Source organism: Triturus cristatus, chromosome 1_2 (genome assembly GCF_964204655.1).
Source record: "Triturus cristatus chromosome 1_2, aTriCri1.1, whole genome shotgun sequence".
NCBI classification, from domain to species: domain Eukaryota; kingdom Metazoa; phylum Chordata; class Amphibia; order Caudata; family Salamandridae; genus Triturus; species Triturus cristatus.
In genome coordinates, this window is record NC_140580.1 from 1177181198 (window position 1) to 1177200835 (window position 19638).

General features: G+C 49.6%; 1 protein-coding gene across 1 annotated transcript in view; it reads right to left on the minus strand.

The window, feature by feature from the left end:
• The window catches only part of TBC1D13 (TBC1 domain family member 13), a 250374-nt gene that overhangs the window by 20837 nt on the left and 209899 nt on the right, over positions 1-19638 (minus strand). Inside the window, exons 10-11 of the mRNA XM_085614058.1 lie at positions 8597-8757; positions 8161-8218 (exon numbers count right to left, since the gene is read on the minus strand). Coding sequence (XP_085470184.1) covers positions 8161-8218; positions 8597-8757 — 219 coding nt within the window. The remainder of the gene's footprint in view (positions 1-8160; positions 8219-8596; positions 8758-19638) is intronic.

Here is a 19638-nt window from a genome sequence, read left to right on the forward strand (position 1 = left end):
ATCGATGGCGTCGGCTAGGGCTCCGCGAGCGATCCTTGGACCTCCTCCTGGACCGGGATCGCGCACGACGCGGAGCCGAGTGGCGAAGCTCGAGAAGCTTGCGGGACCGCTCCCGCCTAGCCTTCGAAGTCAGGGCCTGGCAGTCGTTGCACGACTCCGCGTCGTGGTCGGGGCCTAAGCAGTAGAGGCACCGGCGGTGGTGATCGGTCACCGACATCAGTCGATGGCAATCCTCGCAAGCCTTGAACCCAGGCATCCTACCGGCACCAGATGTCGACAGACAAGGATCAAAAATGATCAAAAAAGATTTAGTCAAAAAAGACTAAAAGCCGCTGCGACGGCTACTACCTAGTGTGACGCAACTGGTCTTTCAGATTTGGAGGCAGGCGCTGCGGAGGACGGGGTGGTGGAATCGCCTTACGGGGGAGACTCCGCTCTGGGGAAATGGGGGTCTGCCGCAGCTGGCGGCCCTCCCCGGTTTTCGGGACTGGGATGCGATAGGGATTTCCACCCTGGGTGACGTTATGAAGGGGCCCATTCTGAAATCCTTCCAGGAGCTTCAGAAGGACTTTCAAATGCCGCGTACCCAATTCTTTAAATACCTGCAGTTCCGACATGCTCTTTCCCCAAGTCTGGTGGGGCTTGAGGTGTTGGACGATTTTAGTCCAATTGAGGCGAAGGTGTTCATGGGGGACCTACGAGACCACAAGATTTCGAGAATATATCAGTCCCTGGTAACTCACTGCTCCCCGTCGTTGCAGCACCTCCGAGAGGTTTGGGAGGGGGATGTGGGTCAGCTGGAGGAGGAGGACTGGACAGAGGCTCTGGCCTCGCCACGCGGGGCGGCTGTTGCTGTGAGCCTTCGGCTCATCCAGTTTAAGTATTTGCACAGAGTCTATTTCACTCGAGTTAGGCTGTATAAGGCGGGCCTGGTGGCCTCTCCGCATTGCCTCCGCTGCCTGACTGCTGAGGGGACGCTGCTCCACACGATATGGGACTGTCCTGTGTTAACTAGGTTCTGGCGGGGGGTCTTGACCTGTCTGTCGGAAGTGCTGGGGTGGGATCTCCCACGGTCCCCCAAACTGGTGCTCTTGCATGTGATGGAGGATATAGGGGGCAATGTCTATAAGCGCCATCTGATGCTCCTGGGTTTTACGCTAGCTAAAAGGGATATAGCGAGGGCGTGGAAGGCGCCAGTTGCACCGTCCATATCTGTCTGGAAGACCGGTCTCGATTTTTGTATGGGATTGGAGGCCCCCATCTATGTGGCGCGGGGCTGCCCCCGTAAACATTATAAAATATGGAAGCGCTGGGCAGACTACAGGGGACTAGATTTAGAGCCCATGTTGGAGGAATAGTTGGGTGGGGGGTGGACCGTCTCCTTCCAGCCCTACAGAGGCATGGCACACTGGAGTGCCGGGCGCAGCCGAGCTTGGGGGGTATGGGTCATGGACGGCACAAAATAGTGGTTGAGCATAGATCTGCTGCCTTGACTGGATGGACAGTGCGATGGGTGGGGGAGGGGGGTGGGGGGTGGTGTTATGTTTTTTTAAGGGAGGGGACTGCATTGGTTCTGCATGTCTCTTTTGTAATTTACACACGATATCTCATGAGGAAAATGTCAAAGCTGGTATGTTGTCTTCTGATATGGCTGAAGTCTCTGGGTCACGGAGCTTCGCATGACGTGTCTTTGACGAATAAAATTTGTTTACAAAAAAAAAAAAAGACTAAAAGGGGTAGCTCTCCCGGATCTGCGCTTACTGGCGCGGAAAAAAGAAGAACTGACGTCAGCGCGCGAGGGCGGCGTCTAAGTACTCCGACGACGTCATCCCGGCGCACGACGCCGACGACGGACGCCGAGCCGCAGACGACGCCTAGCGACGCGCAAGGGGTATTGCTGACGAAAAATCTTCCGGATCCAGTCTGACGCCTGGGGATATTCTAAGGTGAGGAATCTAACTAACGTGTTTCTTTCAGATATACCCTTTTGTTCATTGTAAAGCACCTGGTGTTTGATCCAATAAAATAAAATCCGTATAAATTAAATGGAGCTCTCTGGACTTCTCATGAATGGGCCCCTTTTCTAACCTATTCACAAGGGTCCATTGTAGCGGTCTGGAAAGATCCAGTTTCTAGAGCCTGTTCCTTCCTTTAGCAGACTTTTGCAAGATGGCCACTTGGAAATGAGCCACGCTTTTACAAGACACTTCTGTCTTGATTGGAACAGGAGCGGGCCCTGCGGTTGGTCAAGCTACTCAGAACATGTGTCGGTCTGCTCTGCAGTCAGAGTCACAAAGTTTCACAATGTATGGACTTCAGCCTTACATGTTCCACCTGATCGAAGGCCAAGCCCTGGTCTGTTAATTATTTTGAATGCCCGCTGGCTATTTGTGTATTAAAGACACCTTAGCCTTCCCTGCACTCTCTGAAAGTATGCGTCTTTGAGGTCGAGGGATGTCATGAACTTACCTTCCTATAAAAGCGGGATTACATCCTGGAGGGTCACCACACGAACGGTTGAGAGGCCCGAGGTCTCGTATGAGCTGTAATGTCTCGCTCTTTTTGGGATTAAGAAATACAGAGAGTACACTCCTCTGCCTCGATACCGTTTTGGAACCGGCTCAATGACCCCTTTTGTAAGGAGATTATGTAAATGTTGCGGGTTGAGGATGGGTCTGCATGGAGGAATGTTTGGTGGGGTTAATACGACTCAAAACAATAACAATTGAAATCACCCATTGGTTTGAGGTGGCGTCTGCCCAATGCGTCTGGAACCTCATAAGTTTTCCCCCAACAGTAGTTGTGTGGTCTGCCTGGGTGGGGGGGTTGGTTACACGGTGAGTCATCGTTTGGTGGTGGAGGCATCCTTGGCTGGTGTAGCTCTACCTTTGCCTCTGGTTCGATTGCCTCTATATGGCCTCTGCCGAAACCCTTACCTCCCTGTTGATGGTAAGCCTGCTGCTGTCTTTGGTAAGTCTGCCCCATGTCTGAGGTAGATGGTTTACCTCCACCGCTCCTCTGCTGCTTCCGAAAGGACTGGAATGGGGTGGTTGACTGCAGCACACCCATCGCCTTTTGCGGTCTCTGGATCTTGCTTAATCCTTTCTAACTTTCATCGACGCAGGGGCTGAAGAGATGTTCTCCATCCAACTGGACAGCAAGCAGGTGCTGTTGGACTTTGGGGTTGCACTGAAACGCACAGCCACGCATGCCTCTGTACAAGAATTGTGGAGTTGATGCCTTTTGCGAAAGTGTCTGCCACAGCAAGTGCACATCTAATGGTCACATTAGATATAGGTTTTTATTCATCAACAAGATCCTCTCCCAGTGGCGATTGGTAATTTTATGAGGAAGGGACACGGACGGGACACACACACTCACTAAAACCCATGCATTCAAATACACGCGCACGCACACATCCATTCACAACACTCATTACCAAATATTCAAACATACACGAACCAAACTTACCTGCAGCTCTGCCTAGGAGGGTGGGGCCTACTCTCTTCCCTCACTGGGTGACCTTAGGCCAACTAATGAGGGAAGACAGCAGACCTAAGCCTCAGAGGTCCCAGGAGGGTTGGGACGGCTGCCTTCTCTCATTGGCTGACCTCGGGTCCGCCAATGAGAGAAGGCAGTAGTCCCAACCTCTTCATAGAGTGGGATGGGATCAGTGAGACTGCTGACCCCACCCCACTCTGTGACGAGATGTCACTGACTGACACTTGCACCTGGGCACTTCTGGGCTTAAAATTCAAGTGTCCAGGTCTGAGGAAATGAGTGACGCTGCCCCTCGTCATGAGGGGGAGGGCCTTTCCTGAGGACCTTTCCTGAGCTGAGGTCACGCTCACAAGAGCTGAGACATCCTCAGCCCACCAAATTCTAGCTCAGGCAACCAGGAGCCTGTGCATTTAGCGCATCTCTAGCTCCTGGCTTTCTGACCTGAAAATGAAGAAAGCCTGTCAGGCTGAACCTTGCTCAGCTTGTCAGACACTCTTCTTGTGGGGCAACAGGTGAGGTGGCCTAGCCCCTGTGGACGGGCCGAGACCGTCATCTTCCTTCTTCCTATACTCATGGGGGAGTTGTTGTAGGAGATCTTCCCTCTTGTCCCACCATGTTCAGTTGTATCGAGAAGGCAGGTCTATGGACTTGGCAATCTGCCAATGACGGAGGTTGCCTACAGCCACCTTTCCTTCTGCTTCAATACTTTTACTTTCCTTGTCAGGAGGAGGGGAGTCTCCTGTTGCTTGCACTGCTGCCCGTTTCCGAGAGGTAGCCACCACGGAGTAGGGGAGTACTTAACGTATAATGGATCCGAGGGTGATGCTTTATATTTTCTCTCTACCCTAGGAGTGAGTACCCTGCTTTGAACGGGGTCTTTCAAAATATCCATTTATGGTTTTTGCATCCGTTATGGACAAAGTCTCTACTAAAAAGTCCTCCTCTTCTGGGGTGACATGCATATTTACTTTTTGGTATGCTGCAGCTCTTTGTAGGATACGGTGATCATTTGTGGTGTTGCCTGGAGGTGGCTTAAAGGGATGGGCTCTCAATCTGGGTCCTCCTATCGGTCGGAAAAGCCTTGCCAAGGATTTCCAGGGCTCTGTGGGTAATCAGAAGGCCCTTCCAAATCACCCCCTGGGGAACGGGGATCTACACTCCTAGTAGTAGAATGTGTAGGAGACTGCAATGAGAGTAAACGTGCTGGAGAGCCCTGTGGTAGTGTGGGTGGTGGTGGACTGGTGCTTTTGCTGATCATAGGCCGCTTTGGTGGTGGAAGTGTGGGTGGTGGTGGACTGGTGCTTTTGCTGATCATACGCCGCTTTGGTGGTGGTAGTGTGGGTGGTGGTGGACTGGTGCTTTTGCTGACCATAGGCCGCTTCGGTGGTGGAAGTGTGGGTGGTGGTGGACTGGTGCTTTTGCTGATCATACGCCGCTTTGGTGGTGGTAGTGTGGGTGGTGGTGGACTGGTGCTTTTGCTGATCATAGGCCGCTTTGGTGGTGGAAGTGTGGGTGGTGGTGGACTGGTGCTTTTGCTGATCATAGGCCGCTTTGGTGGTGGTAGTGTGGGTGGTGGTGGACTGGTGCTTTTGCTGATCATAGGCCGCTTTGGTGGTGGAAGTGTGGGTGGTGGTGGACTGGTGCTTTTGCTGATCATAGGCCGCTTTGGTGGTGGTAGTGTGGGTGGTGGTGGACTGGTGCTTTTGCTGATCATACGTCGCTTTGGTGGTGGTAGTGTGGGTGGTGGTGGACTGGTGCTTTTGCAGATCATACGCCGCTTTGGTGGTGGTAGTGTGGGTGGTGGTGGACTGGTGCTTTTGCTGACCATAGGCCGCTTCGGTGGTGGAAGCAGTAAAGGTTCTTCAAACTCTAGCCGCCTTTTCTTAGGGGCAGTGAGTTTCCCAGTCTTTGGGTCAACTGTCCACTTCCTCTTGCCCAGAATCTTAGTAAGCTTTTTAAGTGTTGGGCCCACCTGTTCCACGGCAGCCTGATGTTTCAGTCTGCTTTGGTTTGGGCTTTTGGAACAACCCTTTTGTGACTATTCAGTCGATACCGATATTTCGGCAGCAATGGCTTCGGCACTGGAGGCTTAGACAAAGAGGGTTTCGGTGCACTTAACCACCAGCTGGGTGTCCGGAGCTCTCGTAGGTCGATACCTGTTCTGGTGGTTATGTGCACGATCAGGATCGAGAGGCCTCTCATCCTTTCTCGACTGGAACCCCTTGGTCACGGAGCACCAAGACTATGTTAAGCAGTGGGCTGCTGGGCCGATCCACTCTAGGGCGTGGCTCCAACAAGTCTTGCAACCATGCTTCGGGTGCATGGGCTGGAGGGACAACAGTACTAACGACCAATGGTATAGAATTCGGCCTGTGGTTGTCTCTGGGTCAGCGTTGGGCCCTTCTGATAGGAGATAAATGACTGGCCCTTGTCATCTCCGCCTCCAGTATCTAGGTCAGAGCTTCCAGATGCGATGTACTGCGGGCTACCTGCTGACTCGCCTCCTTCATATTCTTCCTTGTCGCAGATGATCCCTTCTCCCCCGAAAACTCCTATTCTGTGGTGGCCTTACTGTGGGAAAGTCATCATGCGTGACAGTAAGTGCTTTTTAATTCAAACTGTTGACACACAACACAATCCTGGTCATTGTGTTCTGGGAAGAGGCACAAATTACAGGCTGTGTGTGGATCGTTGAATAGGTATGTTGCGCTGAAGGCCCCTCCAAAATGGGGTCCGATCCAGTCCTTTTCCCAGAATATCCTCTGCTCCTAATGGAAGGCGCTAAGAAGTAGATGAGTCGGTTCCTTGGAGAGTGGTCATCGATGTCTTGACTGCGTCGCAAGATGACTTCTCACCAACTACGTTAGCTTCTCCGGGTCTGTAAGGCCTCAAGCTTCGACGTCAACATCCAAGGCTGATGGCTGAGGAAAACAATCTGAAGATGGAGCCGATGACCATGCGCATTACCTCGAAGAGGAGGAGTCCCAGGATCTCGTACCTATAAAGACTTCTTCAAAGAAAAACACCTTGCAAACATCCTAGCCCAACACTGGATGGCAGGAGTGTGCAGAGCATGTGTATCTACAGCACACATTCTACAAATATGCACATTCTCACAAGGCATAGTTTAAATAACAATAGAACTGATTTATCCAACCACAGTCAGGTTTGAATCTGTTTTCAGCCCAAAGTGTTTTACACAGTCTCAGGGCACGGGGAATCTCCCAAAGACTGTCGCCAAAGCTCTATATTCATCCACAGGTGCAGTGGTTCTGTTTTGTCACTATTCAATTGTGGTCGCCTTCGACACATCTACTTGGCTACCAATGAAATAAAAGTTGATGGCAAGAGTGTCTAGATGATCAGACTTTAAAAATAAGCGGTGTATCATCAGCGTACATCCGCATGTATCAAACATAGGGTAAGAGGTGCCGAAGGAGACACAAAGATGAAAAGAAGAGGTGGCAGAGTGAGCCCTGAGGAACACCCCACCCCAGATGGCATAGTGAACAAAAAACAGGGGTTTAGTCACGTGGTATGTGGAAGATTAAAAATAAAAAAATCTTGAAATCAGGCCAGCTCAGAACCCTGGCCACTGATATCCAGAAGCCTTTAGAACAAGATAGGATAATGAGTGGTGTCAAATGCTGCAAGTCAGCGGAGGAGCCGTCATCGGATTGGTACAGCTCGCGCAGACATGCAACCGCGGCCATACTGGACAGTCAGGTTCACAGATGTTTGCAAACAATCATGGTAAGTGAAACAGAGTGTATGTGGCGACCTGCTGAATGCCCAGTGTTCTCAGCTTCCGGTGTGCACGAAGGATTATACAATAGTCCCAATCATTCTAGGATATACCACAAAGACGCGCATGCACACCGGGCCCTCCCTTTTGCTTTTAACTCCGAAAAGGTTGGCCAATATTAGATTATAGCAAAAAACGACAATTAAACCTGGCACTCCGTAGCTGTAAATGGTGGTGTAATTGTGTTCAGCATTCTTCACTTGGGTGCTGCTACTTTTTGAACATATATTTCTTTGATATTTGAAAATGTCACTGGATTTGGGACCCTCTTACATTTGACCCCTTTTTACCTCTCCGCCATAAATGTAGTATGCTGAATGCTTGAATACAAAAATCACTTCTACAAGTTTGGTTCTATTTGGTCAAGTGAAAGGTAAATTTACCAAAATGCAAAAATGGAACAGAATACAAGTGAGATGAGAGGATGGTTTTTATGGTTTCCCTTTTACTCAGCACTATTCCATGTTGGGTGTTTGAGTCCTGATTTTGTTCCTGTCTAAACATTTCCTATGTCCTCCTTTCTTGGTTGTAAGTTCTCTGGCTGGATGTGTTGTGTCCCCACACGTTGTATCCTTCCAAAGTGCAGAAACCTGGAATGTCAGCTTTGGGAATAAAAGCAGGTCTTAGAGTGAGAATATTACTACGTGCCCTTGTGCCCCACACCTATATACGGATCAGACTTAACACCTGAAAGGTGAGTGGAAAGGGCTGGGTTGGGAGTGGGACAGAAATCTGAAACCACTTATGCTCCCAGAAGGTTTCTGTGTGAATGAAGACAGGTCCAGGGCATGGGAGAGTGAGGCAAGAGATGCACAGATGGCAGCTCCTGCCAAGCATCTTTCTCCAAGACTTACCTGCAGCAGCCTCATGTTCAGGGTGAAGTCTCCTTCCAGTAACTGCTCCCGGATGAGTCTGAAGAGGAAACCAGGGTCAGAGTCAGTACAGTGAAACCCCTACTAGACTGCACACTTCATGCCAGCATGGATGACCCACATTAAAAGGTGATCCTCTGGTTCACTCTTTATTCAGACACCAGCAGCACTCACACACACACACATCACCAGGGAGGTCTGCACCTCACAATCACATCAACATGGCGCAGCGCAGCACTGACAGACATCACCAGAGAGGACGTCTGCACCTCACACTCACATCAACATGGAGCAGCGCAGCACTGACAGACTTCACCAGAGAGGACGTCTGCACCTCACACACACATCAACATGGCGCAGCACACCAGCAGCACTGACACAGACATCACCAGGGAGGACATCTGCACACCACACTCACATTAACATGGCGCAGCACACCAGCAGGAGGAACTCGAAGCGCTGGTCATCAGCGAAGAGGGAGTCCCAGATGCGAATGACATCAGGCAGCAAGAACTCTTGTGACAGCAGAAGCGTCAGCCAGCGGAAGGTGAAGAACTGCGGCTTGATGTTCTGCTCTTGCTGTGGAGAGAGGTGAACATCGTCAGAAGGGTTCCCAGGCACCGGCCCTCTCTAGTAATGAGGGAACGGGTACTGGCTGATGTGAGGACCAACAAGATTCATGAGACCTGGTCTAGGGCTTGAGTGTTCGACACAAAAGCAAATGCCATTCAACACACTCACAGCCCCACAGCCAGTTCAACCGTAAGGATGAGGCGCTCAGCCCCGGCCAGGAGCCTCTCATTCCCCTCCTCGGCACCCAGTCCTTTCTCTGGGACCATGAGAAGTGGCTGCATCAGGGGAGAGGGATGGAGGGTGCAGCAGTCACTGCAGACAGTGCTTACTGCTGCATCTCACGCACTTCAGTACCAGCTCTGGAAGTGCTGTGGCCTGCAGGATTCCAAGGAGCAGTCTAGCTAGGATGGTCTTGAGTGGGACAAACAGGCCCGCGAACTGCTACAGAGCCAGCTTTGGGTTTATCCGCAGGAGGACCAATATGGAGCACCAGCAACATGCCCTTTTAAAGTCCTGCTGTGCAAATATAGTCAGAACAAGGATATTGTGAGTGTGCACGAGCATCAACATGCAAGTATCAAGGTAGGTTTTAGGTATTTTTTAGGGCTAGGGTTGGGTTCAGAGCTAGGATTGGTTCGTTCTAGGGGCGGGCTAATGTGCTGGCTTCTTTTTAATACATGGTAAGTGTTTTAGAATTATAGTGTCTACAGTTATACTGTATTTGCAAACAAAAAAATGATATGTCACATTAGGAAAATGCAGATATTTTTTGTAATAATAACACAGCATATTCAAAAGATTTAGTATTTTTGTGGTCAATGTTTGGATACTCTAAAAAAAAAAGAAAGTAGCACAGTATTCTGGTACTCAGTCTCTGGAAATACAAGCCACAAGCACACCAGAGGCTCGCAGCTGTGTAGCCCAGTCTATCAGGCTCTGGACTCTTCGGTGCCCCTGAGACATGGGCGTGATCTCGAATCAGTGACAATGAATGTGTGACCTCGTGAAAACATGTCATCAGTCTGGACAAAAAAGATATGCCCTTTGACTATACAAGTTATAATCATCTTACTTCAGGAGACTGATGAGAAAGCTCCCTCCAGGTGTCCAGAGCTCATGACTTCCTTGAATGGACATCACACGTAAGAGACACTTTCCCTCAGAGTTGTTCAATGTTCCTCGATTCTATAGGTTGATAAAGATTTCTTTAACCACACTAAATGCATTGAACTGTCACAGGATGAGGACTTCCGATGAGAATAACACACATGGCGTCATCAGGCTCCTCGCCAGCCTCCTTTGGCACCCATGAGGGCACCCAGCAGCATCCCTGCAAGGTCTCCTCCGAGGCACGCTTAATCCCAAGAGATTCATAACAAACTCTGGACATGTGTCTTCTTTTGCTTCGGGAGAATCCATAAACCCTACCTCCTGAATTCATCAGACCTGAGAGAGGGACACCCCTGTTCCTCTGCAGGGATCACATGACCTCAAGTACAGGGCGGATCGCCTCACTAAAAGTAGTTGTGCGAGAGACGCTCATGTAGCAAGACGTCCACGTTGTGAAAAAAGCAAGCAAGATTGTAAAAACTCCATTTCCCATCAGATGAGTACATGTCTCTGGAGGCCTCTAGCCCCACTCCTGAGCTACAAAGCAGTAATGCTTCCCTGGAACGACTAAACGTTCAGCCTACATAGCAGCGATGCTTCCCTGGCACGACTAAACGTTCAGCCTACATAGCAGCCATGTTTCCCTGGCACGACTAAACGTTCAGCCTACATAGCAGCCATGTTTCCCTGGCACGACTAAACGTTCAGCCTACATAGCAGCGATGCTTCCCTGGCACGACTAAACGTTCAGCCTGCATAGCAACGATGCTTCCCTGGCACTACTAAACGTTCAGCCTACATAGCAGCGATGCTTCCCTGGCACGACTAAACGTTCAGCCTACATAGCAGCCATGTTTCCCTGGCACTACTAAACGTTCAGCCTACATAGCAGCGATGCTTCCCTGGCACGACTAAACGTTCAGCCTGCATAGCAGCGATGCTTCCCTGGCACTACTAAACGTTCAGCCTACATAGCAGCGATGCTTCCCTGGCACGACTAAACGTTCAGCTTACATAGCAGCGATGCTTCCCTGGCATGACTAAACGTTCAGCTTACAGAGCAGCCATGCTTCCCTGGCACGACTAAACGTTCAGCTTACATAGCAGCGATGCTTCCCTGGCATGACTAAACGTTCAGCCTACATAGCAGCCATGCTTCCCTGGCACGACTAAACGTTCAGCTTACATAGCAGCGATGCTTCCCTGGCATGACTAAACGTTCAGCTTACAGAGCAGCCATGCTTCCCTGGCATGACTAAACGTTCAGCCTACATAGCAGCGATGCTTCCCTGGCACGACTAAACGTTCAGCTTACTTAGCAGCGATGCTTCCCTGGCACGACTAAACGTTCAGCTTACAGAGCAGGCATGCTTCCCTGGAACGACTAAACGTTCAGCCTACATAGCAGCGATGCTTCCCTGGCACGACTAAACGTTCAGCCTGCATAGCAGCGATGCTTCCCTGGAACGACTAAACGTTCAGCTTACAGAGCAGCGATGCTTCCCTGGCACGACTAAACGTTCAGCTTACATAGCAGCGATGCTTCCCTGGCATGACTAAACGTTCAGCTTACAGAGCAGCCATGCTTCCCTGGCACGACTAAACGTTCAGCTTACAGAGCAGCCATGCTTCCCTGGCACGACTAAACGTTCAGCTTACAAAGCAGCCATGCTTCTCTGGCACAACTAAACGTTCAGCTTACGAAGCAGCCATGCTTCCCTGGCACGACTAAACGTTCAGCCTACATAGCAGCCATGCTTCCCTGGCATGACTAAACGTTCAGCTTACAAAGCAGCCATGCTTCCCTGGCACGACTAAACGTTCAGCTTACTTAGCAGCGATGCTTCCCTGGCACGACTAAACGTTCAGCTTACAGAGCAGGCATGCTTCCCTGGAACGACTAAACGTTCAGCCTACATAGCAGCGATGCTTCCCTGGCACGACTAAACGTTCAGCCTGCATAGCAGCGATGCTTCCCTGGCACGACTAAACGTTCAGCTTACAGAGCAGCGATGCTTCCCTGGCACGACTAAACGTTCAGCTTACATAGCAGCGATGCTTCCCTGGCAAGACTAAACGTTCAGCTTACAGAGCAGCCATGCTTCCCTGGCATGACTAAACGTTCAGCTTACAGAGCAGCCATGCTTCCCTGGCACGACTAAACGTTCAGCTTACAAAGCAGCCATGCTTCCCAGGCACGACTAAACGTTCAGCTTACGAAGCAGCTATGCGTCCCTGGCATGACTAAACGTTCAGCCTACATAGCAGCGATGCTTCCCTGGCATGACTAAACTTCAGCTTACAAAGCAGCCACGCTTCCCTGGCATGACTAAACGTTCAGCCTACATAGCAGCCATGCTTCCCTGGCACGACTAAACGTTCAGCCTACATAGCAGCCATGCTTCCCTGGCATGACTAAACGTTCAGCCTACATAGCAGCCATGCTTCCCTGGCATGACTAAACGTTCAGCCTACAGAGCAGCCATGCTTCCCTGGCACGACTAAACGTTCAGCCTACATAGCAGCCATGCTTCCCTGGCACGACTAAACGTTCAGCCTACATAGCAGCCATGCTTCCCTGGCACGACTAAACGTTCAGCCTACATAGCAGCCATGCTTCCCTGGCACGACTAAACGTTCAGCTTACAAAGCAGCCATGCTTCCCTGGCACGACTAAACGTTCAGCTCACGACTAAACGTTCAGCTATGGCCACAGTTTGGGGGAATACAAACGTTTTGTGGAGTGTGGTTCACAAAGTATGTCAAGTGTCTGTAGTCTGAGCTGAGTAACATCCGGGCCCTTTCGTCAGGGTGTCTAATCCTGCCACACGCTTCTAGGCACTGAGCAGCCTTTTTGTACCACCTCACACTTCACACCCATCTACATCTACATCTTTTTCATCAGCTTCAAGCGGTGAGTAATAGCAGAGGAGGTGGAGTGGTGGATGGTAAGGCGTCGTTATTTTGTGTTCTCTAAAGAGGCAAGTCTTCACTCCTTTCATAAACTGAAGCTGTGTTGGGGCGGTCATGTTGGATATGGAGACGCCGTGGCGTACATGACTCGAGCAATACAATACATGGGGAAAGGCCCCTTGATAACAGCTACTGTGAGGCGGTGAGTGGGGGTTCCGTGTAGGGAGGCAAGTGAAGTGAGCCTTTGAGGAACACGAGTGGCCCTAAGAGGGAACAAGACAGGGGAGCCCACCCTACCCCTGGAAGGAAGTAATAATTTATTTTTAAAACAGACTGATCAAACCAAGGAACCCTGAAGCTGCCCCCTCACTGCAACACAAACGGAAAGGTGACATACTGTAGGTGAACCAAGGGAGTGACCCTTGAGATAACAGCCATGGAGGACCGGAGGACCGGAGGACTGTCCCATACAATGACAAGGTACAGGCGCCTCCCATTCTGGTTGGATGCAGGGGACCCGAGACAGCTAGCACCAGCGTGCTCGGAGACTGTATGTCACAATGGTTAAGGACAAACGAGCCAAACAGTAACAGGCAAACAAAATTGTGAATTATAGTCCTGTCATACATCCAGAGGGAGCAGAAACCGATACGGGGCAAGAGGATGTGCCCTCACGCTGGCAGACCTGATGGCAGCAAGTAACAGGTCACGAAAAGAGCTGGTGATTAAGATAGACTCTGTGCACACAGATCTCAGAAAAGTAGCACACACAGTCACCGAGACAGAGGGTTCAGTTTTGGACTCAAACACGAAGTGAAGGAGTTGGAGGACGCAGAAGACAGGTCAAGAAGAAACAATCTGTGCTTTATTGGGTTCTCCTGAGAAAGCCAAGGGACCATCAGCCAAGTTGTACTTGGAGGACTGGTAGAGGATGTGCTGCGACCCCAAAGACTATCCAACTTCTTCAACATAGAACGTGTACTCAAGGCTTTGGCCCCATCGCCACGGCTTAAGGCGCCCCCTACGGCCATCATAGCCCTGCATGTTTCATTTCTGCAACAGAGACTTCATATTGCAACATGACCGTGTAAGAGTCCGACACAGTTCGAGGGTAGTAATATCTCCATCTTTCCAGATGATACAAAAAAGTGCAAGATCTGCGCAAGAACTATATGACAAAATGCAGCTCCGAGACTGCAGACTAAAATATAGCCTGATGTGCCCCACAAAATTACAAATTGTGCACAAAGTGAAAGCCCTGTTCTTCTACACACCAGAAGAAGCAAGTGACTGGCTGGACACACTTGGGGAGAAGCCCCAAGAAGACGGACCCGTCAGCGCATGGTGCGACAATCGTCAAGACAGAGGTTGGAATACATCATCAGCAAGCCCAATGGGGCACATTGATGTCTGCTCTGAAGGAATTCTCACGGATACGAAGGTGGTGGCAGGCACTGGAGACTCATTCTCAAGACACAGAGGAGACCCTGGGCCGGGCAGCGACAGCACAGACGCCGGACTGACAAACTCCTGGGCTGCATTTTAAGGTACTCTGGGGCAGGCACTGTGGGGTGCTCGGGGTAGAAATATTGGGCACGCCGCTCCAGTCAAACCTGCAGCCACTGGTCAGAGAGTATGGAACGGTAAGGACAAGAAAGACCTGGGTAAATTGTGTAATAACGAATGTAGATCAATTGAGGCCTGAGCGCTCCGCAGGCAGGAGCCAAAGTAAGCCCTGCTGCAAGGGGTGAGCGGTCCATTAGCTAAGCACAAGCTCTACTTGGGAGAGAGTTTTTCTTTTCCTGGTGGGAGGGGATGGGGCAGTGGATGAGTTGCCATGAACTGCTAGTTGCAGGGGTGGGTTTGTTGCACGTTCTGCCCGATGGAAGGGGTGAGTTGGGGAGAATTCAGTACTGTGTTAGAATTTTATTTAGGGTAATTTTGAACTGCTCGTATGTGATGTGCATGTGATGTAGGAGGGGGCTGACGCATAGGAGTCAGCTGTGGGAATACAACTGATGGAGATACGCGAAGTTATGATTGGTAACACCACAAAAATACAGACGTGGCATGTGAAAGGCCTGGGACAGGTGGAAAAAAAGATGGAGGGTCCATGCCTACATGAAGCGCTATGGAGGTATGGAGTTTTGATAGCCTTCCTTCAGGAGACACATCTGGGGGACTGCTTAAAGGTGCGGTGAAAGAGAGGGAGGGGTCAGCCTCCACTCCACCTCCTATTCTGTATTTGTCGGGGGCGCATTGATTTGGGTGGCCCCAGGGATCTCATTCTGCTGCAAGGGCCATAAATGTGATGTGGAGGGCAGGTACATGATTTTGTTCGGAGTCCTGGAAGGCAGGGACGTGTGTCTGATAATTTTTTATGCGCCAAATTCTGATTGCCTGCAGTTTTGAAACCAAATGATAGCAGAAGCGACTGAATATTTGACGGCAGACCTGGTGTTGGCAGGTGATTGCAACTGTGACATAAAGGATGCCCTGGACCGAGATCCACCTAGAATCCAAACGAAACCAGCAATGACCGGAGCACTGCGGGATACATTGTCGGGATTGGGTCTGGTGGGCGTCTGGAGGTAGAGACACCCAGGAAAGGGCATACTCCTGTTACACACCATCTGCCGAGACCCATAGCAGGAAGACTATTGCTGTGTCTCTGGGACAATTGTGCAGAGTGTACGGGATGCTACATACCAAGCCAGGTATATACCCAACCACTTTCCCCTGCTGATGGAAATGGACCCGGGTCATGAGCGACTGGCCATACCGCTGTGGACACTCTGGGCAGAGGCGTTGACAAACACAGTATTTTCATCCACGGTTAGTGAGACACTGACTCAATCCTTTGCAGAAAACTGGGGTAGTGCGGGCAGTAGAGCAATGGACAGGGAAGCCATGAAAGTGGTACTCCGTGGGAATGCCTGAAAACGTACTACGGGATACGAAGCAATTAGAGGGCATCCTACATGGTCGTGAGCACAAATTGAGTGCACTTAAAAAGGAACTACCGGGAGACCCGGGTAAACCCCCTGAATGGCGGAAAATAAAAAGGTAACTCCTTAAGGACTGGTGTAGACTGGAAAAATGTGCACACAAGACTTATGGACAGAGGCTACATGCGGCGGGAGCGAGGGGGGTATAAAGCGGGAGCTCTGTGTTGGGTTTTAGGGGGTTATTAGGATTGGGGCTTCTCCCCCCCCCCTTCTACCTTTTCCCTCTCTTTCTTCTAGCTCCATGCGTAATTGGGTGCACTTGTAGGAGCGAGTTCTCTTACCGGCAGCAGGAAATTTGTTCCTGCCTGCGGGACGCCGGTGCTTGGTTGCGTTTCCGCTTCCTTGCCTCCTGGATGTGTACGACAACAGCTCCTGTTGCGCTCGTGATTTTTTGCTGGACCTTTGCCCTGCGGGGAATTTGTTACATCAGGATTGGGGCATGCTCAGTTGGGCCCCAGCTGGGACAAATTCTTGCTTTGAAGCCCTCATTCTCTGCTGGGGTTTATCAGTGCGTTTTGGACTGTGATTGCTGAGGGGACGAGGGGAGTAACGCGGCTGCGTTCCAGTCTTCCTTTCTTTTAATTCTGGTATTTTTTGTATCTTGTTCACCTCGTTATGAGCATTTCGATTGGAATTATGGAGTAGTTCCAAGCCTGCTGTTCGTTGGGCTCTCCGTCTCCTGGGATTCATTTGTTTTTTTGGGCTCACTGTGTGTTTCTCTTTCCCCCTCATGCTTATGTTTTTTTTTCAAGAAGGTGTTGAGTTTGGGAATCGGGACTATTGAACTTCTTCACCATTTTCTTTTGTGGATTACAAACACTACGTCCCGTGTTTTTACTGACAAGTTTGGAATCAGGCTATTACGAGTTCCTCCTTCCTCAAGACAACACGACCATACTGAGGGGGTAAGATTAAGTTACACCTGCTACATTGTGCACCTAGTTATGTATGTTTGTTAGAGATATATTTAACACTCAGCTGCATTATAATATTTCTTTATCTCTTAGAGCCAGCTGTGCCTTCCTGACGTTCCATCTGTGGTCAAGAACAACAGAGGGAGGTTCTGCCTGACTACCGTTTTCTCTTTTCTCTGAATTCCCCCCCACCTTCTCCTATCGCCGGGGTTACCGGTCACCCTTATATATATACATATACACATGGCGACAGCGAATGCGGCGTGGGTAGAGGATTGGGATATTCTTCACTCCTGCAGTGTTGGGCAATCAGCAGTGTGGCATCAGAACAGAAAACGAAGCCCACAAATTGTGCACTGCCTGAGCGAAGCTGGATCAGGAAGGCGTGAATCGAATTACATTAGAGGACGGGGGAGGCGAGTGTTCCCCTCAATGCAGGATTTAATGGCTGCCATCACTGTCCTGCAGGGTGAGGTACAGGATTTGAGGCAGGAGAATCATGGGTTACATAAGGAACTCAACGTGTTTCGATCCAGAGAACATCCCTGGGAACGGGGTTGGGACCTTCCTCCACAGAAAAGGGACCACTTGTACAGCCCGCTACCTTTCAGTTTGACCGAAACACTAGTCAGGGGGCTAGTGGTGGTACACCTGTAGCCGTCACTGTTACCACTCTGGTTCCTGTTCCCTTGGCTGTTCCAGAAAGGTTTTCTGGGGATTGTAACAAATATGGGGTGTTTATGAATCAGTGCCATTTACACTTTATGTGGCGTCCCACAGCATTTCCAGATGTTTCAGCTAAAGTTGCGTTTATTATTTCCTATTTAGCTGGTACAGCAGCTATGTGGGGCGTTCCCCTGGTGGAGGGTGATGATCCTGTACTGTACGATTTTCCAGCATTTAAAGAGCAGATGCGTTGTTTATTCGCGAAGCATGCTTTTCTGCAGGCGAGTGACGCTGAATTGCTCAAACTGAGACAAGAGAAACAGGATCTGTTAACATACGTCTCGTCCTTTAACCATCTGGTTTTGGAAACTCACTGGCCCCTTGCAAAAAGAACTTTGTTGTTTTATCAGGGGTTGTGCGAAGAATTAAAGGATGTAGTATCTCAGGTTGTTAACCCTTCAGAAGACTGCACCAAATTTATTGATTTGGTGGATAAGTTGAACCGTAGGTTGTCTGATAGAAAGGGTGAGAGGAATCGGTTTCAGGCATCTCATATGGTAGTTGTTAGAGGGGAATCGAAGGACAATGTTGAGTCTAAACAATTGCAGATCGGTGGGGTAAGGGGTCCGTTGACAAGCGACGAGAAGGGAAGAGCGGACACTATGCTCGCGAATGCCCCGTGAAACCTTCTAGTTTTTCTACAAGTAAAGCAGTAGCTTTTGTAGGACGAAATACTGGTGGATTAGCAGCTGAAAAAGTGGGTTGTAATAACCCATATGTTATCCCAGGGGCAGGACAGAGGGTCCCACGTCACTTTACTATCACAGTGTGTTTGGTGTTATCGAACAGCAGCAGGTCTACTATGTCGGTATTACTGGACTCCAGTGCTACTGGGAATTTTATGGACATTCAGGTAGCTGAGAGATTGAAGGTTCCCTGTATGTATAAGGAACAGCCTGAACCAGTAAGAGCAATTGATGGGACAGAACTCTCTTCTGGATCGATAGTTCGGCAAAAAGAACCATTACTGTTAACTTGTGACAATATGCACTCTGAAACTATCAGTTTTGACCTTATTGACGCTCCTTCTTTTGGGGTCATACTCGGAGTACCTTGGCTACAGGTACAAAACCCTAGGATCGATTGGAAGAGACGGACAATTACGTTGGACTCTGAACATTGTTTACAGCATTGTTATCAGGTAGCGACAGATTGGGTTGTGCCTTTAACTTGTGCAGTGGGCACTTGTGGAGACCATAGCGATATCCCTACTCCCTATGTGGCATTTAGTGACGTTTTTGATAAAGTACAAGCTAGTGTATTGCCTCCACACAGGTCTTTTGATTGTCGCATTGATTTATTGCCTGGTGCTACACTGACATGTAGCAGCATATATGCATTGTCTGAACCAGAGGAGAGGCACTTGCGGGTCTTGATGAAATGTTGGCCCCTGGTTTTATACGACCGTCTTCTTCACGTGTGTCGTCTTCCATCTTTTTTATTCCCAAGAAGGAGGGGGTCTTCGCGCTTGTATGGATTATAGAGCGCTCAAGAAAGTGACGATTACAAACAAACATCCACTCCCTCTGATACCTGTGTTACTGGATCAGTTAAGGCATGCAACTGTTTTTACGAAACTCGATTTAAGGGGTGCTTACCATCTCATTCATGTCCGTGAGGGGGACGAATGGAAGACCGTATTTCATACAAAATTTGGTTTATTTGAGTATTGCGTTATGCCTTTTGGTTTATGTAACGCCCCTGCAGCTTTTCAGTTTTTTATTAATGAGGTATTGCGGGAGTATTTTATTGTGAATGTGATTGTCTATATTGATGATATCGTGATTTTTCTAAGACGACTGAAGAACATGAACACCATGTATCACAGGTGTTGCAAAAACTACGGGAACATCATTTGTTCGTTAAATTGGAGAAGTGTAAGTTTAGTGCATCCTGTGTAGAGTTTTTGGGTTTTCTCATTTCCTGTGATGGCATTAAGATGGACCCTCGTAAGATTGAGGATATTGTTAATTGGCCTTCCCCTACTTGTTGAAGGATATTCAGGTTCTCTTAGGGTTTGCCAATTTTTATAGGCATTTTATCTCCCATTTTTCGGGTATTATCACCCCTATGACAGCCCTATTGAGGAAAGGAGTGCCTTTTATTTGGTCTTCTGCAGCCCAGTCTGCTTTAGAACAGTTAATAGCTAGATTTACCACAGCTCCTGTTCACATGCATCTGGATCCGGCTCTGCTGTTCTATGTGGAGGTTGATGC